The 23939-nt window shown below is 31.9% G+C and overlaps 2 protein-coding genes across 2 annotated transcripts; one reads left to right on the forward strand and one right to left on the reverse strand.

Annotated features, from left to right (window-relative positions):
• The first annotated feature begins 527 nt into the window (after nt 1-527).
• Nucleotides 528-2275, forward strand: LOC143046628 (uncharacterized). Its single transcript, XM_076219761.1, has one exon. The coding sequence runs from the start codon at nt 539-541 to the stop codon at nt 2198-2200; it is 1662 nt and encodes a 553-aa protein (XP_076075876.1). The 5' UTR covers nt 528-538; the 3' UTR covers nt 2201-2275.
• A 4536-nt stretch (nt 2276-6811) lies between these two features.
• On the reverse strand, nt 6812-23924 carry LOC143044386 (CDP-diacylglycerol--glycerol-3-phosphate 3-phosphatidyltransferase, mitochondrial-like). The gene is made up of 9 exons (XM_076216370.1): nt 23792-23924; nt 16264-16444; nt 15138-15215; nt 14014-14303; nt 12784-12965; nt 10378-10787; nt 9681-9906; nt 9164-9246; nt 6812-8266 (listed from the first exon to the last, which is right to left on the reverse strand). Exons 1-9 carry the CDS (start codon nt 23860-23862, stop codon nt 8147-8149), a joined length of 1641 nt encoding a protein of 546 aa, XP_076072485.1. The 5' UTR covers nt 23863-23924; the 3' UTR covers nt 6812-8146.
• Between the last annotated feature and the right edge of the window lie 15 nt (nt 23925-23939).

Consider the following 23939-nt stretch of genomic DNA (forward strand, 5'->3'; position numbering starts at 1 on the left):
GATGGAAGGAGAAAGGGTAATTAGATCAGTCACCAGTATGTGTCATGTGGCAGATATCATAGAAACAAATACAAACTAATTACTTCTACCAGATTCGTATTGATTTACTTAAATACTCCAAAAAACTTTAGATTGACAATCTTAATCAATATCATATCATACACATATAATATGAGAATTATTAAAAAAAAACATATCTGAACTCTTCGCTGACAATGACCAGTAGTAACATGCAAGGAAGTATTACACTTGTTTAACATGGTTTTTTTTAAACATTCCAACAAAGCTCCGGATATTGACTTTGCTATCGGAAATTGGAATGAAAGTGTTTCCATTATTTGTCGCCATCAATTCTTCCTCATTCTTTTTATATATGGATAAAAACATATCGATACAGTTAATCAAGAATTGATTCAAAATGTTTCCTTAAAAAAATCAAAGCTATTTTAATATCAGTATTTCAGAGGATGAGAATTGGCAGACATTTTTTTAAAACAAGATGGCGTTTTCAAAATCTCTCATTAAAGCTCAGGATATTATGTCATGTGACGTTTGTGAATCCGAGACAAAATTGAAATGGAAATGTGTCGATTGTGACATTCTAATGTGTAATAAATGCCGCGAGAAAATTCATCCAAAGTTTAAAAATGCAGATGACCACACCATTTTAGACATAAAAGAAGTGGGACGGAGTTTGGGTAATATCAATCTTAACTTTACAACCATCAAATGCAAAGTACACAAAGTCCAAACATGCTGCCTTTTCTGTAGTACTTGTGACCATCTTGTTTGTCCAATATGCATCGCAAAAATTCACACTGGTCATAGTTTCTCTGAAATAAAGGAAGTATATGACATGGAACTAGACAAACTAAAGAATAGAAAACTGAAAATTGAAATAGAAGAAAAGAGACTTGCTAACGACGAAAGAAAGCTTAATCAGTTAAAAATATCAGAGTTTTGTAAAGGTGAGAGAGTTTTAAAAGATATTCAAGCTCAGAAAGAAGAATTAATAGGACATGCAGATGAATTTTCGAAAAAGGTACATCAACAAATGAAGTCCAATGAAGATTCAATATATGTGGAACAGAAAAAGACCATGGATTCTACAGAAAAATTGCGGGAACAGTTTTTGAAAATTGATGAGCTTATTGGGTCCATAGATCCTGTAGAGTTTTTTGAAAATATTGATAAAGTAAAGATATCGTTGGACACTGCCGTACAACAAATTGATTTAAGCCAAATTTGTACACTACAATTCATGCCAAGAAAGTTATCGCCGTCAATTTTCGGTTCCTTGACTGATGTCGTTTGCGGTGATAAAATTGATATTATAGAAATGAAAGTGAATAAGCAGATCGTCACTGGGTTAACGTCTTGCCACTATCTATCTGTTTGTTTTGATGGATCCTGTTGGTTAGGTGATGGTACTACCAAAGTTTTACAAAGAATAAATATTGATGGAAATAACCCTACTACAGTTTCTACCATAAAGACGGGAATCAGAGGGATATCAATAACTCCTAATGGTGATATTCTACTCGCTAATGCAACACCGAGAATTAAACGTATCAAAAGAACCAGTGGAAAAGTCAAGGAGTCAAAGTACAGCGTAGACGCGTTATCGATAATATCAGTCCATGTTACAAGAGACCATAAAATTATTGTAGGGGCAAAGAGTCCTGGTGAAGTTATACCGGTCACAGGAAGAAGAGTGGTGATTGTAATGGATAAAGACGGGGTCCATGAAGCTGTGTATGAGTATGATAAAAACAGACAGAGATTATTGACATTTCCAAACAGCATAACCAGCACTAACGACGGTAGTATCTTTATCGCAGATTTTACTCAGGCTGATAAAAGTAACAGCAGAATATTGGCACTAAAGAAAGATGGAAGTACAATGAATACATACAATGGGCATCCAGATTTAAACAATAAAAATCAGCCATTTGAACCTGTTATTATAGCAAGTACACTTTTAAATAACATTATTATAGCAGATGTAAACTGCCATGCATTTCATATTCTTGACAACTCTTGTAACCTTATATCCTACTATCAAACTAGAGATATAGGTATAGAGTATCCATACTGTGTTGCTTTTACTAGTGCAACAACATTTTACCTTGGATGTTCACAACCAGTGAATAGTGTCACAAATGCTAAACTTTATGAGATTGAATATTCAGGTTTCTGAAACCTATTATCGCAAACGTTTTCAGCATGCATCAGCAGATGTAGATTCAAGCTACATGTATTATAATTATGTATACAGACTGTAGAAATCAATAAACTTTTCGAAGAAGCTGTGTTGTTTAATCTCACCCCTTAACTATCAGATAGGATTTCCATGAATAGTGTATCAAATCAAGTGAAAGGAATGAAGAAGTTACATGTACGTAAAAAAAAGTAATTTTCACCTTATTGATAAATTGAAAATAGACTTTCACAAACATACAATAAAAATGAAATAGATTAGTCACCTATTTAATTTTTCCATTCAAAATGCAACTTTTATGAAGACTTCATATTTGAAGTGTTTGCATTTCCATGTATACAAAAAATTGATTCAGAAGGATCATCATTTATGTCAGATTTATCTTATAATTGACAACAAATAGATGCAGTTTTGTGATAGAAAATATCTCCCGAAAACTGCAAATTCAATGCAATAAGAAAGAAAAGCAAAGAGCAAAACAACACGTTATAAAGTGCATGCGTCAAAAGCACGATTTAGTTTCAACTGCCATATTTCTGACTTGGTAAATATAGAAAATGGTGGACTAAATCTGGTTGAATAGCTAGCAAAACCTCTCACTTGTATGACAGTCACATAGAATTCCATTATAGTGAAAACAATGTGTGAGCAAATCAAACCGACATATAAGTAGAATTGCTAAACATTGTTTTATAATCTTAATCACTATAAACATAAATAATTATTCCAACAAAGAAAAAAATATAGTATATAGACACTCTATAGACAAAGTATATATATAAGAAAAAAAATTACCATAGAACAATAATAAAATGGCAGAGCCTATGGATAGAGCCGCCACGCCAAACGTATATTTCCAAAAATGGACTAAACAGTACAGTATAGAAACATACAAATAAAGGCAACAGTAGTATACCGCTGTTCAAAACTCATAAATCCATGGACAAAAAACAAAATCGGGATAACAAACTAAAACCGAGGGAAACGCATTAAATATAAGAGGAGAACAACGACATAACACTAAAATGTAACACATATAGACAAAATCCCACGAGAATAACAAATATAACATATATATATAACATCAAAACCAAATACATGAATTTGGGATAGACAAGTACCGTGACACGTCTTATCGCAATGTGAATTTACACTAAAAAAATAAGAGAAAACAAACGACACAACGTTATAATGTAATACACACAGAAACGAACTATAATATAACAATGACCATATTCCTGACTTGGTACAGGGCATTTTTAAAGGAAAAAATGGTGGGTTGAACCTGGTTTTGTGGCATGCCAAACCTCGCACTTTTATGGCCATGTGAAATATAACATCAAAATGACAACACAGGACTACAATATAAATAAATTGGAGAACACAATTGACAAAGAATCACACGAACAACAGCCAAAACAAGTAAACAGAACAAAAAAAGAAACAACGTCAGTACTTAGAATCTATGACCCATGTTCATCAACATTCTGCGTAGACACTGGTGACGTTTTATAAAGTCCGAGTTGCAACTTTAAGCACTTAAAAACCGAATCATTTGGAAAAATGTATATCCAATATGCAATTGAAGTTGCTGCTACAGTGGTGGAAAATTTAAATTTCAAAATTTAAATCGTCTCGTCTGCCATAGATTCTGGTACTAAGATGGCCGATTATATCAAATTCAAGGTATAAATCTAAAAATGAGGCGGTGGCTGTGTATGTTGTTCCTTTAATTTCAAGTTTTACATCAAAAAGCATTGTAGATTGTTGATTATTTCTTTTTTACAATTTTTCGTATTCATATGGGGAATGGTGGGTAATTACAGTGTTGAATAATCAAAAGTTCTGATAGAATTAATTTCAGAGAATGATCGAAATTCACAATTATCCAGAAGTTCGTTAAGGTTTTTTAGAATCCTTATATGGTTTATACCACTATGCTAGTGAACAGTTTGACAGTATTTCTGAAGACCCCCTTTCAAAACTGAATTGGAAAGAATTTCCTCTTTTAATTATGTAATGGTTCCGATTTAGCTGGTTTAAAAAGACGGAAAATAGCTACATCACAAATTATACTGATTAGTTTGTATATTGGAGAAAATGTATTTATGCATTTCCTTGTCGAGTACATAATATCTCAAACATTTTAGAAAATAGAGGATAGCAAAAAAATAGCTTTAATGTAATGTAACCCCAGCTGATGATGAAGATGTTAAAGTGGGTAATCAAATCTCTCAGATTGTGATCTAAATTTGTAAGATTATTTTTTAAATTGACACGATGGAAAAATGTTTTTGCCCAAGACTAAACTGCGGTCCTGAGGTAGTATTAAGTATGCTCATTACATTTACATCACTGAAGGCTGGACTTTACAAAAATTCTTTACCTTTGATGTTATCATTGCTACCATAGGGCATTGCAGTAACTAGTACCTTTATCCAAATAAATTTTTCATAACTGTTTATAAAAATGTGCAAACCGCAGGCTTAATAAAGATCATGCAGCCTATTAATTTTTACCAGTGATTTTTTCTTAAAATATGACATAAAATATGATGAAAAACATTGGGGGTCACTGACTTCGTTTCGTCAATATAGCAACCCCATATTCGTGTGTTTCTGAAATATAAACATTATTTGGTTGTTGTTAATAATTTCAAATAATCCAATAATACCGAACCTAGAAGCATAAGTCTTTTTTCACATAAAACGTTAGGTTTGTATCTATCAATTTATGATTGTAGAGTTGAAATAGCGTATATAACACGTGAATATCATATCAATTGGCAACTATAACCCTATGGCTATAATAGATACCTTTTAACCTCAAAATTTAATTTAAGTACAGACACACCTGTGTATCTGGATTTTTTTAAGCCATAGCATGTTTTAGACAAACTAATTCAAATGCATTTCATGTTTTAGAAAATGAAAAGGTTTGATACTGTTTTTGTCCCTTCAGATCATTTATCCCATTTCTCTGGAAAATAGAAACACACATATAGATAAATAACAACAAACAATGCATGGTCCACATCACCTGATAGTGTCAAAATCTGGTTGAGTTCAACCAATTTTCATGCAAACCTGATAATCATATGATGAAGACATAATCTTTCAATCAGTTTAATTGAGGTCTGGAACTGGCATGTCAGTTAACTGCTAGTAGTCTGTTGTTATTTATGTATTATTGTCATTTTATTTATTTTCTTTTGTTACATCTTTTGACATCGGACTCGAACTTTTCTTGAACTGAATTTTAATGTGCGTATTGTTATGCGTTTACTTTTCTACATTGGCTAGAGGTATAGGAGGAGGGTTGAGATCTCATAAACATGTTTAACCCCCCCGCAATTTTGCGCTTGTTCCAAGTCAGGAGCCTCTGGTCTTTGTTAGTCTTGCATGATTTTTAATTTTAGTTTCTTGTGTTCGGAGTTCAGTATGACGTCCATTATCACTGTACTAGTATACATATTTTTAGTGGCCAGCTGAAGGACACCTACGGGTGCGGGAATTCTCGCTACATTGAAAACCCATTGGTGGCCTTCGGCTGCTGTCTGCTCTATGGTCGGGTTGTTGTCGCTTTGACACATTCCCCATTTCCTTTCTCAATTTTACTTTCATCCCAGTTGGTTTTGCTGATCTATTCCATATTTTGTAAAAAGGCAAAACACACAATACATTTTTTGTTGACAAAGAGACACTTTATTGTTATTTGATAGTATAAAGCAAATAGTAAAATCAAAATGGAAATACTTTAAAACATGTAAACTATTCCAAGCATTCAAGCAAGATAAATGAACCATTACCAAAGATGCAGGGCTAAACAATCTCTTTGGGAATGATTAATGTCAATGCTGATTAAACAGCATATCATTTACCCTAGACTTACCACAAATCATTCCTTATAAAAAATAAGTAAAATCACAAAAATTTTGAACTCCGAGGAAAATTCAATCGAAAAATCCTAATCACATGGCAAAATCAAATGACAAATCACATCAAACAAATGGACAACAACTGTCATATTCCTAACTTGGTACATGCATTTTCAAATGTAGAAAATGGTGGATTGAACATGGTTTTATAGCACTAAACCTCTCACTTGTACAACAGTCTCATCAAATTACAATGATGCATGAACAAAATGTCACAAATAGGGGTACAAAAACAACATGGACCCCACCAAAAACTAGGGATGATTTCAGGTGCTACAGAAGGGAAAACAGACCTGACCCAAGTACAAAGTTTACAAAAGTTTGAAAGTCAATGAGCCATGATGAGGGGCAGGGTCATAAAATCTCCATGAAAATGACACTAGCAAATTGTGATACAACCGCAAATCAATGAAGAGAACACTGTAACTGTAGTATACTGCTGTTCAAAAGTCATTAATCCATTGAGAGAAAACAAACAATATCATTGACTTGCAATTAGTTGATAAACCACATTCTGTCTGTGCCTGTCTCAAGTCAGAAATCAGTAAATCAGGGGTTGTCATTAGATGTTGCCTGTTGTATATGTTTTTTTTTACTTTGACATGACTTTTCTTAATATCAGCAGAAACAAATATTCAAATGCAACACCAATATTTGTTTCTTTTTCAGAATTTTTTTAATAAAACATCAAGACTAAAACTCTGGGAAATAGTCCCAGTATTACAAATCTCTCTGTGTGAAGTATTGTCAGTAAAGTCAGGTGCCAATAACTTCTTGTACAAATGATCTGACCAGCAGATAAATTCATAATGATTAAAACAAAGTATCTGAATTGCATCTACCTCACAGATATTTTTTTCTCTCAAAACAAAATCCCTTTTCATGCCAATTTGACACAGAACACCATAGGATTTATGAGAATTTTTTTTTGTGTCTTTCTTAATGGAATATATGTAAATCTAACCATCAATCATTGTCAATCTAATTGGAGTACATTGAAATGTTATCATTTCACAAAAATATGTTTTTGATATAAATACACTTTCAGGGGTGACCCAAAAATTATGAATTTTCTTTTTTAATTCTTAATCATTTGTCACCTTATAACAGTACAATTTGAGGATATGTTAACAAAAATCATTTGTTTGCATGCAGTTTTTCTGTAGATGTATATCATTTCATGCATAATTCTACATTTATGCATTAAAAGAAAGTTCATATTTTTATTATATTGATTTTTATCTTTTGAGGAACGGTTTCTTATTGAAGTTTCAATCTAATTTGATTTTTTTTAAGACATTTTCACTGCCATCCTCCAGTAAACTGTCCCTTGGCAATTATGAGAATATTAACCTATCAAAGATATGTTCACATATGAATCAAAATAGAAACTACATCAGTCGTATGCAGGGGAGGTAAAAATGTCATATGCTGCTTTAAAATCATCAGCAGTTCAAAAAAATATGTTTGATCAGCATTTACATTCAAATTTTGTTCACAATGGCAAATACATCTGTCTTATAAAGTTGAGGTAAGAAATGTTATAAGACTGCTTTAAAAACCTCAGCAGTTCACAGCATATATGTTCGATTAGCATTTCTGTTTAATTCATTTTGTATCACAGTAGTAACTACATAAGTCTTATAAAGGGGAGGTAACAAATGTTAAAATACAGCTTCAAAATCCTCATCAGTTAAAATATGTTTGATCAATTTTTATGTTTCAATTCAATTTAATTCTTGTTGAAAATTCAGCACACACCAATTTTGGCTTTGGAATCCCTCCTTACATTCATTTTCCCTTGGTCATACTGTGAAAAGTAATCTGTTGTCAAATTACACACAAGGTAAATTACAGCAGTAATATCAATGGTAATGAGGTATCAACACTCTTTCATAACATCCAGAGGACTGTTTTCTGCCTCAAAAGAAATGTCTTATCAGTGGTGGCTCTGTTCTGATCCACAGCATTGTAGTATTCAAAGGCCGTCAAAAGAAATGTCTGATCAGTGGTGTCACTATTCTAATCCATAATGGCACATGTCTATCCTGCTGTAAGAATGTCTCCCTGGAAACAAGAGTTGAACCCTGGTAAAGTCTGATATGTTCCTGTAAAAGATGATGTACAATGTAGTTAAGCTCCTTTACAGGAATACCTTAATAAAATTGACATATACCCGAGGATTTAATGTCATTCAACTTAATTATGTATAATAAAATTATGAATCAACATGTGCTATTAACACAATATTCAAACAAATCTATTTCAGCAATTATATGCACAGAGAATATTTATTCTAACATTGAATTTCTAAGATGAAACAAAAAATTCCTACAGGGTTATAGTAGCACATTTAACAAACAATCATTCATTCAGCTATCTGAAAACATACCAGAATTTCCTAGTTTAGTTTGCATTTCATTATTCTAGACAAATTACTGTTCAAAAGTAATGCAGTCATTTTTTCATTGGAGAAAAAAGGGTAATTTTCAATCAAGTTAAGAGTACATGCAACTACAGAATCAAAATTAAATCTTATTGAAAAGCAGCATAATAAGCATGATAATTGACATACCCTTATGTATTATTATTAGCCATTATTTCTGTAGTTTTGATTACTAGGTTCACCTATATATACTTTATTCTTGACTGGTTTATTGTATCAATATCAAGATTGTTATAGTTGAATCAGAAGAGATTGATATGATTCATTTTACATCATAATCATACTGATGAAGACTTTCTGTTATCTGAAATATTTAAAGATAATTACAATAAATGTTTCCTTTTTTATTGGTATTGTTTTGTACACTCTTTAAGTGTTTATATAATTTATTTTTTGTGTACATGTATCGTTACGATCCAGCGCTCTTGTGGAAAAGATTGTTGACTAATATTCAGATATTTGACTTTATACTAGATATATCCTAGAAACTGTTTCACCACTCTAACCATGCTAACAGTAAAGAAATGAATACTTTAAAGTTTTAAAACCCAATATTTACCTCCTTTAACTGTTGCTGTAGTTGATTGTTATTAGTTACTATTGCACACTGACATTCTAAGTCTCTGTATACAGATCTATATCCTAAAATAGAGAGTCAAGAAGTTAAAATATCATCTGCAAAATCCCATTCATTCACATATTACACCCCCCCAAAAAACATGGATTCAAATAAAAGAAACATAAAGAATAATACAAAATACACAGTAAAGAAGAAAAAATTGGAAATAAAATTAAATAAAGAGGTTTATATGACAATTATCCTACAAGTCAAGGTAGGGTCATAGCCAAAATATAATGAAACTAACCTTAGCCAAGGCTCTGTGTTGAAGGCTGTACTTTTGCCTATAATGGTTTACTTTTTACTAATTAAATATTGATATGGATGGAGAGTTTTCTCATTGACACTCATACCACATCTTCTTATATCTATAAAGCAATTTCAATACCATTTTAAGCCTTTCTATAGATAACAACTTTTAATATGAGGAGAAATCCTTGATGTAAAAATTTCTTACCAAAATTAGCAGATCCAACAATAGACATTGAGGGTAGTGAATCTTTCTTTAGGTAATACCATAATCCTTTCACATGAAATGTCCATTTATCTCGGAAGTATTCTCGTAATTTGATCCTGTCATGTTGTTCGTATTTACCCGTAAGTCTGAAAAACCTCTTCGCTATATGTATGTAGGCTGCTGGGACAGCACCAACAAAACCTTTAGCACCAAAAAATCCATTTACCTGTAAAGAATTAGATGCTATTTTATAACTACAAAATAGGTTTAAAAATGATCTGGCCTGATAATCTTTACTCATCACTCGGCGTACAACATTTATTCTTGAATCACAAAATCCAGCATATTGATTGGTTGATTTCTTAGTCCAGTAAAATTCCTGGTGCCAGGTATTAATCAATATGTCACGTTAATGGGTTTTTGATTGTGCAATTATCAGATCTAGTTTTGTTTAAACAAATTTGAAAATATCCAAAATGTATCAATTTGATTATCAGTGTATGGTCAGACGACATCTTCCTAATGTGTGCGTTTTCCCGTAAATTTCCTATGTCACAATACTTTGTAAAGCACAATAAGAACCAATTGTTTAATGACTTCATTTACGACGATTGACCTTGTGAACCGATGTCTCACATTCATTCAAAACAACTCAAAATTGGTTTATACTGATTGAAGTCCATTGCATGAAACCTACCTCTGGTGATGCCATGAGTATATTATATTTTGATTGTGACTCTTGTAAAATGACTTGTAGATAATGATCCGTTAAATTGAAATAACCAGATGCTAAAAATATCTCCTCTCCTTTTTCAGCAGTTCTAAAAATAGATTTCATAGCCACTTCATCGTCTGCAATACCAAATGGTCCCATTTGTATCAAGGGGTAAATCCAAGTATCTATTTCACATTGTTCTGAATTTGAATCACTTCCTGTCACATGATTATCAATATTTATAGTCACATTTGATTGGTCAAAAGATTTTAAATTTCCTAAACTGTCTGGATTTAATATCTCAGGTATTTGAACACTTTCATTGTCATTTCTTTTCTTCAAAAGGTTCAAAATTCTTTTCTTGGCTTCCATTTTGAATTCATAATCTGAACCTGTAAAGAAGATAAGTATGAAATTATAAAAGCTGTTACAGTGAGTTGACTGTTAGTGTTGCTCTCCACCAATTGCAACTCATTCAAAATTTTGACCAAATTGCAATTTGTTTTATTAAACCAAATTGTTCAACTGGTCAGAATACTGAACAAATTGTTCAGTCAAAATGTGAAAGTGCAAGGTGATAAAATAAAATATACTTACAATCCTATAAGACTTTAACTCCACTTTAATGATGTCGAGACAAAATTATATATGTGGTGGTGTTTAACGACCTTGACTGGCCTTTCAGCCCTCGCACGGTCGGCTCGGTGCCCGAAGGCGTTTGGTGAGCTTTAAATAATCTGGAGCCATGGGTCAGGAACAAGTAGTGGAGGTCGCAATATGGAGGCCGCCATCTTGGTTTTGGTGAGTTGTTTTTTGGTTTTTGACTATTTTGTTGTTTATTCTTCACTAACGGCTGCTTTCAGGGCCAGTTTGGTCAGCTTGGCAGCCCGCTAGCCTCGATGATGGAGTACTGGTAGATGATCTCGGACGTAGTTCGAAAGATGACAGGAAGCATTATCAGGACCAAAGCCGTGAGGCAGTGAAATGAAGGTCGTATCACCCAACAGCCTAGGATACAGCCCTCGGACGTTTATCGGCATAACACTCCCCATAATACAATGGTTTTGGAGTGCATGTTAACGCGGGTACGCCAACCGCTACGTCTATCTGTACGGCATGGATCGGTTTCTGTCATCTTAAGTAGTAAGTCGTTGATATCTAACTGTAAACCCTCATCGAAGATAGCGGGTAAAGGAGAGCTGGCCCAGCACGTCCGTTCAGCTGTAATGACTGAGACGTGACTGTGTTTTGAAATGAGACAAAATTAGTTTATCAGTTTGTACAGTTATATTATATTCATTTCCATGCTGAAGAGGAACTGTTTATTTTGAATTGCTATAAAATTGTCCAAACTAAGCTTTCATATAGTTTTTGTCTTTCTAAAAGTATTCTATATTTATAAGAATCAGATATCATTTTAAATAAAACATCATATATTCAGTAAAATATGTGTGAAATAACAATATGCTATTGATAAGTTTTCAGGGGAGATAACCTAAAATATTATTCTTTTGAATAAAGACTTTTTGAAAGAAAAGTTATTATCTCCCCCATGGAAACTTCCTACAAACATATATTGCAATTTTACACATATTTTACTGAATATGAAATGTTTTAATTCACATAATGTCTGATTCTTATAAATATAGAATACTTTTAGAAAGAAAAACTATATGAACGCTTAGTTTGGACAATTTAATAGCAATTCTAAATAAACAGTTCCCCTTCAGCATGGCAATGAATATAATATAACTATACAAACTGATAAACTAATTTTGTCACAACATCATTAAAGTGGAGTTAAAGTCTTATAGGATTGTAAGTATGTTTTATTTTATCACCTTGCACTTTCATGACTTGGCTGTGGTTTTCTACAGCAGTTGGTTCAAATTTATGACCAGTTGAACAATTTGATTTTATAAAACAAATTGCAATTTGGTCAAAATTTTGAATGAGTTGCAATTGGTGGAGAGCAACACTAACAGTCAACTCACTGTAGCAGAGACAAAGACCAGGTAAGGCATAGTATTACAAAAGCAAATAAATTGAAAATGTTTCATTTGGACACAGATGATGCCCCTGCATAAAAAGACTTTCATAAACATCCACCTTTAGTTAAGGTTATTTCTATAACAAGGAACACAGAGGCAGACTGCACATTGATTGATATTTACTGTTGCTGCTTCATAAAGTCCCAATTCCCCTTTTGTATAGCTATGGCAGAGTCCACATTGGCAACTGTAAGTTCCTGAAATTAATTGGATTAAAAAAATATGTTGATTTTGAAATAGAACTTTCACTTAGTACCTGAATTTCAACTGTCACAGAGTTATTTATAATTTAGTCTAATATTAATGATATGGTACCAATTCATAAAACCAATATTACCTTCAAATGGATGAATATTGCACTGAGGATGAAGTTCAACAGAGTTATCTTCCTTTAGTTGGAATGAAAATGAACCAACTGTTTTCACTAAGTCTGTAAAGAAGTTAGACAACTCTGAACAGTTATTAAACAGGATATATCTGTCTTGTCTGTTTGTGAAGTAATCAGTACTTAGATTAGCGCTGAAAAAGAAAACATAAGAAATGCTTAATAACATTAATTAAGGGAATAATAATTTCTAACTTTAAAATAGATGTGCATGAATGAATTGAAAAATCACAAATACAATATCTTCTCTGCAATTCTTCCTTTGATAAAGTATTTTAAGTATTGTTCATTTTGTATTGTTTTTGGTCTGTAAGATCAACATAATAATAAACAGTCTAGATATGTCAATAATTGTATAATTAACACCCTGAATATGCATGATATATCTGCAAGAAAATGCAGTTTTAAAAATATCTTTGACAGAAAGTAGTACATATTAGATGTGTTTATTCTATTAAATATTACTATTCAAATTTAATGAAGACTTTGAAATATCTGCTGATTTCAAACCAATAAAAAGTCTTAAATTAACATTGGGTCTTTCAAAAAATAGCTCATATTTTATGGAGCAAATAATAATTAACTTCAGAAGATGAAAACCTTAGCACATGTAGCACTTAGCAGTTTTGGAATATAATCAATTAGTGATTTGAACCCCTCCCATTCAGCCATACTTTTATGTTTATTTTATGTCCATCTGTCTGCTGTGATTCATTTTCATGATTTTCTAGTTTTTATGATGTATTCTTATAAGAGTAGATTTCACAAAGGTAAAATTTCATACCTGCCAACTGTCACTATTTGCAGGGATTTCCCCCATGGAGGCTCCCAAGTGGAAATTTTGTAAGAGCAATTTTGTCCACTATTTTAAAGAAAGCAATTAATTTAACAATGGCTATGAGCTTGTTAAAGCACAAAGAAACCAAAAAACCTCATTATAATATATATGAAGGCCCCCTTGAAGGTTTTGTAGGACTATAAGAACCATCTTTCAGGTAAAACCCCCATGGGCATTTTGAAAAGTTGGCAGGTATGAAATTTACAAATATTCACAATGATTTATTTTTGCATTTATTTCCTACTCATGAAAGTCACTGAAATAAATTGCTTGTGAAAATAAATTGGTTTACATTATTTGCATGAGACAACAATTTGTGTAATTCTTAATAATATTGCCCTTACCCACTAATAACAAAACTGTCATCAAACAAATAAATCTTCATATGATTTAGTCCAATGACTTCACTCATTTTTCCTGTGAGAAGTCTCTTACATATCCCTCTTAAATCAGGGGTATGGTATAGATGGACTGAGATTATATCTTTATACTCCTTTAACAGTGGTGTCAACATAGTCCGAGAACTTTTCTCCACACCACGAGACCCACGATTGTAGTCCAGCAAGATATGTACTTCTAAATTATTGTTGCCATTTGTTTTTGCTGTATGGCATGCTTCTCTAATGGCATCTACCTAAAATACAAAAAGGTAAAGAATTGAAGTTCTGTATGCAGAACTATAAAAAGTATACCCGATGCTACAGATAAAGTTATGCAGAGTAAGTATTGATCAAGTGATAAAGTTCCAATATGTAGGATGCTGAACGAAGATGGTCATGTTAAGGTGGTTTGAAGTGTTGTTTTTTTTATCATGCTGAAGTGTGACAGTGGCATTGTGACGCTATCTTGTTGATAGTTATGCCCAAGTTCAATGGTGGTAAAGCTGAAATGCTATGGTCTACACAAAAAAAAACTTTTCAATGCTTTTCATGATAGTGTAGATATCAATTTGTATGTTAGAAGCAGTTTTTCATATTTTTAAGTTGATAAGGGGCTGATAAACTTTAAATAAGGCAAGTAACACGGATGTATAGGGGAAAGTTAACCTTCTGTAGTGATTTTTTTTTAACTATAAAAAAGGTTCCTTTTTATGTACAATGGAGCGTTTTATTCTTTAAATACATATGTCCGTCAATACTTGTCAATTAAAAATGGAGTCAAATTATGCTCTTATAAGCAATACTTGCATTTCAAATTTTGAAATAAACATAACAGGAGATACAATGTACATTAATATCACCTGTATTGCACAACTTTTCCAGATTTTTTTGGTTTTGTTTTCAATGCTTTTTTATAATTTCATATTTGATTTGAGAGCCACTGATGAGTCTTATGCATGTTATGAAGTTTAAACATGCATCTGGTGTACCAAATTATTAATGAGTCTATGTTTTCCCAGTCCTGAATATGATTAAAAGATTAAATGCTGGACTTTAAATTAAACCTTTTGACTTAAAAACTAACTTACTAGTTCTTGCTCTAGTTCACCTGTACCCAAGTATAGAGACGTAAATACAATCCTTTGGGTGGCTTTTCTAGCATTTGACTGGAAAAGAAATAGAAGATTATAAGCCTAAGTCTAGCTTATATGTTGCTCTTATTGTTCCTTAAATAGTATTATAGTAATAAAAACTGCTACTATGATTAATCCTTGGAATAGTAATTCATTAAAAAATAAATACATGCATCTTCTAAAAAATGTTATCAATATATTTTTTGTAATACAACATATGTGTGTGTGCTTTAAAATCACCAGATGTCTAAAATAAAAGCTGCAGAAAACTGAGAACAAAAATAAGATCGTAAAGGATGATGAAGGTTGGCAAAAAGTTTGTGCCAAGAAAGATCATAATTTAGTAAAAATCAACAATATTGAAATGTAGATTTCACATGTTTGCTACTGTTTTTGAAGATCTAACATTTTATACCATAAAAAATTACCATAAATTTATAGTCATTTTGTAGTACATGTATAATATGTTAGTTCTTCAAAAATAATAGAGAGATCAGGCTTGTTTCTGATTTTTTATATAGATTAGACCGTTGGTTTTCCTGTTTGAATGGTTTCACACTTTTTATTTTTGGGACCCTTTATAGCTTGCTGCTCGGCTGCAAATGAAAGACTGTACTCAGGAGCCTGTAATTCAGTGGTTGTCGTTTGTTTATGTGTTAGATATTTGTTTTTCTTTCATTTGTTTATATAAATAAGGCTGTTAGTTTTCTCGTTTGAATTGTTTTACATTGTCTTATCGAGGCCTTTTATAGCTGACTATGCAGTATGGGCTTTGCTTATTGTTGAAGGCTGTACAGTGACCAATAGTTGTTGATGTCTGTGTCATTTTGGTGAACAGTTGTCTCATTTTGTCTCATTGGCAATCATACCACATCTTCTTTTTTATATTTGACCTATAATGGTTTACTTTTACAAATTGTGCCTTGGTTGGATTGGACAGTTTTTTCACATTGGCACTCATACCACATCTTCTTATATCTGAGAAACACTGTAGCCACAAAAACAGAGTTTACAATCATTTTGACTAAAGTAATTACAATGATTCATAGAGTTTTATTCAATAGATAATGATAATATATACCTTTAAGATCTCATGAAAGTGTTTTGGTTCATCAATGATCTGAAGATTGTTACCATTTACACCAAAACATGGTGCTATATCTCCCAACCATGAGAAAGCATGAGGTGCTGATACAGAACCATGAGATGATAAATCTTTACTTCGGAGGAATTCATTCTTTGGCTTGTGACTTGATACTAATCTGAAGAAAGAAATTATATCATAACAATTGTTTCTTAAAGGTTTCATATTTTCATCAATATTAACTGACCCACCAATTTTTGTAATGTGTCACAGATAGATATGGTAATTAACTTTACCAAACATGAGTTGTCTCCCATTTAATTTTGGAGCCATATGCATCTTTTTTTGACAAGTAGTCACAGAGTATAAAATCATGTTAGTCCTTTATATGAAATAACGGACTGTGCAAGGGCTGTAAAGCCAGACAAGGTCGTTAAAAACTTACATATGTTGTTGTTGTTTACATGAAGATAGTATTAAAAAAATGCAATAATAAAATACATCTTCATCTTGAGTATTATAAACTTTAATCTATTTTTAATAACTTTTTCAAAATCAAGCCAAATGGGAGATAACTCTGAACAAATTTCACAGATCAAATATTATAGTGAATATTGATTCCATTGAGACATATAAACTATCTATTAGTCATATTAACAGATATCAAAATCTGTGTGAACATGTAAAAATTAGCATGCTGAACTTACAAGTTTATCTACAAATTAAATAGACTTGCATGCTGTGAGTATAAACAGTCATTCATAATTCAATCTGAGCCCGTACAGAAATTGCTAACAAAAGCACATAAGTTTCACATGTGAAGCACATGAGATGCAAGTAAGAATTGTATGCAAATCAGGTTGCTCATATGTGCAGTTTGGTAGTTCATATGTGCCCACAAAAATCTAACATAATGCTCACATGTGCAATTCAAACCTCAGGTGAGCTTTTATCATCCATGTTAGTTTTATGTTAGTTTTGTACTTTGAAAAGTTTTTCCATTCTTCTAACCATTCAAAACTAACCTACATCATTGCTCATATGAGCTTTTTCAAAATGACATGCCCAGTCATGTACTTCCTGTAAATTCAAATTCATGAAAAGCATGCAATAAATGGAGGTAGATGGATATGGAAAATGTTAAGTCCTATATTGTGCTATTTGAAGAAAGGCATTGTTGAAATCTGATAAAACCAGTGTGGCTGTGGTTAATTATTTGTAAGTTATCATTTCTATTTCATTATTTTCATTTTTGTGTCAGATTTTGAAATATATTACAAATTTAAGTCCTTTATGGGAATATATATACAGGTAACTTGCTTCAAAATAAGTACTACATGTATAAAGATTTTTCCTTTTTAAACTTTTTGAAATACAGTACTTATTAATCAAAGACATTGTGTACTAAACTTGCAAGTCCCTCTATTAGTTTTATAATGTAATGTTATGTTTTTAGTCATGATCATGATTATTGTTTAAATAAAAAAAAAAAATCATATGAAAATCATAATTAACTGACAATAATTAAAGAATAGCTCTTTTAACATGATGTATCACAGTTATTTTATTTTCAACTGAATTATTTAAGATTTTCATTTAAATTTGAAAAATATTCCTTTTTTAAAGCAGCCATTTTGTTTTGGTCAACTATAATATTCACATGTGCAACATGTGACCAACTGCTCATATGAGCAATCTAATAAAATGCACATGTGAAACAAAAGCTCATATGAGCAGTTGCACGTGAGGTTTTTAACATGCAAATTAGGTTAGTTTCATATGTGCAATTTTTTTGCTCACAAAATGCTCACCTAATTTGCATGTTAAAAAACTTGTGTGCAATCATGTTAGTTTCTAACGTGAGCATCTTATGTGCAACTTATGTGCAACATGTTAGCACTTTTTGGTAAGGGATATTTTTTATTTAAAGCCTTCAGGTAAAACAGTATATATTTCTCCCCTACTTTTACCCATTCCTACTCATTGGTCCAACAACCATTGTGCTGTTGCCTTGGATAGGTTTACTCGCTTCAACACTCCCCGACCTTTCCTTCCATGTACAGTGTATTTCAGCAATCCTGATGATTGTTTATAATGACTGCATTAATACCACTACTGGTGAATTTTATATATATATACTCAAAATAATATAAGGTAGCCTGTATTCAATGGACCAGTATCGTTAACATACATTTTGTTAAACATTTAAAATTTATACTAACTGTTATTTCTAATGGCAACACTAAATTTGATGAATTTTATATATTTATTTTTCTCAAAAACAGTTTATCTCCAGGCCAATATATCTATCTGTAGACTGCAGCAGATGAGGTAAGAGATTACAGAAAAGAAACAGGGAATGAGTCAAATAGACAACTTACAACTTACAACTTACAACTCCCGTTAGCGCCATGTGTCGCATAGGGCGCGAATGGAAGCCTTCCATCTGAGTCTGTCTGCTGCTGCTTGTTGTGCTTCTCCCCATGTTCTCCATCCAAACTCTGTTCTTTCCTTATCTACCATTCGTCTCCAAGTTTCTTTTGGTCTTCCTACATTTCTCTTTCCTGGTGGTGTCCATGTCAAGGCGATTCTACAATCATTCCATGGGTCCATCCTCAGGATGTGACCTATCCAACTCCATGTCCTGATCTTAATGGTGTTGGTTATGCTGCACATATTGGCTTTTTGTAGCAGTTCAGCGTTGGATATCGTAGTTGGCCAAAATATCTTAAAGATTCTACGCAAGTTCCTGGTGTTGAAGGTGTTAAGTCTATCTCCATCTCTCTTGCTTATCTTCCAACATTCTGCCCCATATAGCAACACTGATATAACATTGCTTTTATAAATTTTCATTTTGGTGTTTCTACTGTATTGGTTTGATGTCCATATTTTTCTTAGCTTATAGTATGCTGCTCTTGCTTTTTTAATTCTATTCCTTATGTCGGCTGTTGCATTGTCGTTGGTATCTATGACCGATCCAAGGTATGTGAAGCTGTCTACTATCTCTATTTCTTCGTTGTTCAATGTAATAGGCTGGATGTTGTTTGCCTTTACACACATTATTTTACTCTTTTTCTTGTTTATTTCTAAGCCAGTTGTTTTAGCTATCTTTTGTATATCATCTGTTTTAGCTTGCAGCTGCGTTCTTGTTGCTGATAGGAGAGCAATATCATCTGCAAAATCAAGATCTTCTAATACCTGTAGTCTTCCCCAGTTGATACCACGCTTTTTCTGTGTTGTTTTCTTCATTGTCCAATCTATAACCAGTAAGAAAAGGAATCCAGACATTACACAACCTTGTCTGACTCCTGATTTAATGTGGAACCATTCCGAATGTTTACCCTCATGTTCTACTACACAACTGAAGTTATCATAAAATGCTTGTACCATCCTGATTATTTTACCTGGGATTCCATAGTTTGCCATGATCTTTTTTAAGGTTTCTCGATGGATAGTGTCAAATGCTCTTCTGAAGTCGATGAAGTTGATAAATAGGGGGCTGTTCCATTCAATGCATTGTTCTATAATATTTCTAAGGATGAATATTTGGTTGATACAGCCTCGACCTCTTCGGAACCCAGCTTGTTCTTTACGTAGTATGTTGTCAATAGCATCTTTAATTCTGTTGATGATGATTCTGCAGAGGACCTTCCCAGGTACAGATAGTAAGGTAATTCCTCTCCAGTTTTCACACTCTTCTAAATTTCCTTTTTTTGAGAGTTTGATTATAATTCCCTTTTGCCAGTCTGTTGGTATTTCTTCCCTGTTCCAAATTTTGGTAAATAAATGGCAAAAGACTTTTGCTATTGTGCCTACATCAGTTTTCAATAGTTCAGCTTGTATGTTGTCAATACCTGGAGCCTTACCATTACTGAGTGCCTTTATGCTCTTTATTATCTCTTCTATGGTTGGTGGTTCAATATTCATATCGACAACATCTGAAGGATGAATATCGGCTAGTACTGGTGGATCTTTCGCATTTAAAATCTCTTCAAAGTGTTCTTTCCATCTCTCTAACTGTTCCTTCTCGTTGGTTATAACATGTCCCTCTTTTGACTTTACAAATAGACAACAACCAAACCAAAAAGCAGAAAACCAATGGGTCTTCAACAGCAAGAAAATTTTGCACACAGAGGTGGACTTCAGATGGCCCCTAAACAATGACTTTTAAATATTTCATGCAAATTCAGAAAGATTTTCAACTTGGATAAAGTATTCATTTGAAGGATAAATTTTTAAAATTTAATAGACAATAAACATTCACATATTTTTCTTTATTTATAACATTTGAGTTTTCATGGCAAACAAATTTTATTTAACAATTGTTTTACTACGCCCAAACTATGGTAACCTGCAGTCTTCGCGCTTAACTTTTGAGTCAACGTTTAACCAGAAGCTTTTTTTTATTTTATAGTTGGATTCTGTTGGCTTGTAGAGAAGAATTTTACAGGCCTGAAAGCAATTTTACAAGCCATATTGCAATACTGTAGGTTATGTGTGAAGAATGACTCCGTTTAAGTTATTACCACTTCCTTCTTTGGTGATTTTGATGACAATGCCCAAGGCTCTTAAATATGTTTATGTTATTAAATGTCTGTAATCTATAATGTGCTGTTATATTTCAATATTTTATTTAAGTCTCATTTTTCAATAATATAGCATACAACATAACATTAAGCATGTTAAGTATAAATTATACAGGGTTCTCACTAAGGATTTTTGAAGGCGAGTCCTGGGACTCGTCATTTTTGGCCATGGTGAGTCCAACAGTAAGAAGAAGATATTTTATTTTAATATAATTTGTTATTTTGGTCTCAATGACATATATGAATAGAGTAATGAACTAGCTGACATTAAATTTAGATTACCTTTAAACTTTTGCTATAAAATAATGATATTTGTGTTTAGTTTTTACAAAATATTTCAATCTTTGGACACCAGTTTTGAAAATGGTGAGTCATGACAGATTTTCATGAGTCCAGGACTCATGATCTCATCTTAGCAAGAACCCTGATTATAGATATAAAATATATGTGTACAAGTCTCTATATTTATTGTTTCTAGAGATTTACTATCTCAGCTTTAGATGAGATATAAACAAGATAAATCAAAAACTTAAAAATACAGTGCAAATTCAAATGAAAAATTAGGCCAATATACATGATATATACATGTACATGATCCTAAGCCTAAATCCCTTATTAAATCCTTATTGGATTTTATGTCCTATGGATAAAATTTGACCTGACTATATTTTTGAACATTAAATTCTATAACAGATATGATTGATTATAGATTATAAAAAACTTCCTTCCGTATAACTACCTCATGTAATCAGTCAAACCACACGTTTAGGAAGAAGAATATAATCCCCTCCAGATATGTGAACATTTATGTACGAAAGGATTAAAAAAATCAAGTTAACATTTTCAAAAATTAGTAATCATGTATAATTATTATAATTAATCTTGTAACATATTAGAGATTCCAAATGTTTCTTTTAGATAAGTTGAGATATCTTAGAAATGGTCCAAACTTTAAAAAAAATCTTTAATTATCGTCATTCTGTGAAAATCAATAACAAAATTTATGCAAATTTTCTTGTGCATTTGTATAGTCAGGGGACTTACTTAAACAAGTGATTTTCTAAATCACTGATTCAAGTAACATTATTTCCATAAAGGTTGGAAGTTAGAGTTGTCTTTATTTAATAATCACCTATTTAAGTACATATGTAGTACAAATTAATCACTAGAAGAAGTGATTTAATATTAGTGTAGCTTTAAATATAGAATACTAATGATCCAGGGACTAATTATGTTTCTAAACTTATCAGAACCAACATCTGTGTTGTCTAGGATGACCAGGTCATTTCAGGTGATGACCTTGTACTGAATCTAGGATAATCATATAAAAATCACTTGTTCAAGTATCAGACCTCAATTTCCTTCCCAAAAATCACTTCTTTAAGTATCATTCTTTTAATAACCCCCACTAATTTCAACACCCCCGAACAGTGAAATTTTTATCGCGAACAGTAGAATTTTATTACATAATCTGAAAGATGAAACCTTGAACTTCACAGGAAAAATACTCCCACTGCTGTGAAAAATCTTTTAAGAAAGTATCAGTTCATTATGTAAAGCCATTATTATAGCATTTTTTCAACTAAAATAGAATTTTCAGGTAAATGATAGCATCAAAGGCATAAACCTTGCTACTTAAAAGAAGCAAAAAGTTCATATTTTTTAATTTTATTAATTAAAAGATGTTATTTAAACCTATGTGTTTAAAATTTTGAAAAAACTACAAAATCCCAATTTGTGACAAAACCTCGAATTTGCTACTCAAATAAGTGATTTAAAAATCACTTATTTCAGTAAGTCCCCTGACTGATATGTTGTACATCATTTCATAAGTGACCAATCATTTGTTTACATACATTTACATGTAATTATCAGCATACTGTTTATACATTACATATAAACAATAGCTTGTGAATTTATAACAATAAGACAATCATTCATAATGTCCAAATCATATTTTTTTCTATTCCGCAACATGCATGTAATATTTGCCAATGGATGTAAAGCAAGAAATAATCAATCAATCAATATTTTGTGTGACAGTAAAAAGAATTTTATGTGAAAAAAGATGAACCGCAGTTTTGAAAAATGACAATATTTTCATGTTGTTTGATTTTAGCATATTTTAAACTAAGTTGTGTGTAAATTCAATTTAACCATGTTTAATATGGAATTGCCAGCAAGAACATGGTGAAATTGTTATTTACGTATCAATAAATACTTTTTGACATTTGTTTTTGATTTTGGATTTAATATTCAAGAAATATGTATCACATAAACTGAAAATACTGTATAAAAAAAAAAATTAAGAGAAGGTATATTTTGAAGGTACATTCCAAACATACATGTATGAGCATACTACCCACATCATTGCCATATTTATAAACTTTTGACTCAGTACAAATAATTATACAACACCATGTAAGGCCATTTCGCCATAGGAAAGGCATCACTGTGACAGTGAAATATTAAAATAGCCTAGCTTACATATACAAGACAACTTAAGACATATTTCTACTTGTGTGCAAATTTGTCCAACGTTTGTTAAAATTACACACATGTGTTCCTGCAAATTTTTCATCCAATAAACAAAGTTTTGATGCCATGATTAAAAAGTTTAATCAAGAGACAAAATCAGCAGTATACCCAAAGTGTAAATTTATATGTCTATAATGTGGACATCTTAAATTTTATTAAAATTAATCGATAATCATGATAAGAATTGTGACATTGTAAATTAGGAAATGCATGAATGCGAAAAATAGTCTATATGCTATAGCGCTCTGTATTACAATGTATTAGTATTATTCAAAATATCAATCAAATTTTGAAGACAAAAAATGTTGTCTTTTTTCAAGCTAGTGATCTGTTGGCCTATATTAAAGTTCTAACTTGCCTAAGACATTATTCTCATTGACATTAATATATCTATATATTACCTGACACCTGTGAAAACTCCCATAAATCCAACAAAGCGCTGACCAAAACGATAGATTCTTTGTAAAACCATCCCTCAACTGTCTGCTCAAATGTAGCACATGATGAAACTTTGTTTACAGAATGATAAGAAAACTCCCGATTCAAATT

This window comes from Mytilus galloprovincialis, chromosome 9, assembly GCF_965363235.1.
Source record: "Mytilus galloprovincialis chromosome 9, xbMytGall1.hap1.1, whole genome shotgun sequence".
Taxonomy (NCBI): Eukaryota; Metazoa; Mollusca; class Bivalvia; order Mytilida; family Mytilidae; genus Mytilus; species Mytilus galloprovincialis.

Excerpts from the sequence above, each read along its gene's own strand:
- LOC143046628 (XM_076219761.1), top strand. The coding sequence starts at position 539 with ATGTCATGTGACGTTTGTGAATCCGAGACAAAATTGAAATGGAAATGT.
- LOC143044386 (XM_076216370.1), bottom strand. The coding sequence starts at position 23,862 with ATGGTTTTACAAAGAATCTATCGTTTTGGTCAGCGCTTTGTTGGATTT. Across the intron at positions 9,247-9,680 it reads TGTTGGATCTGCTAATTTTG|GATATAGATCTGTATACAGA; the intron begins GTAAGAAATTTT and ends TCTCTATTTTAG. Across the intron at positions 8,267-9,163 it reads TACAGCAACAGTTAAAGGAG|GAACATATCAGACTTTACCA; the intron begins GTAAATATTGGG and ends CATCTTTTACAG.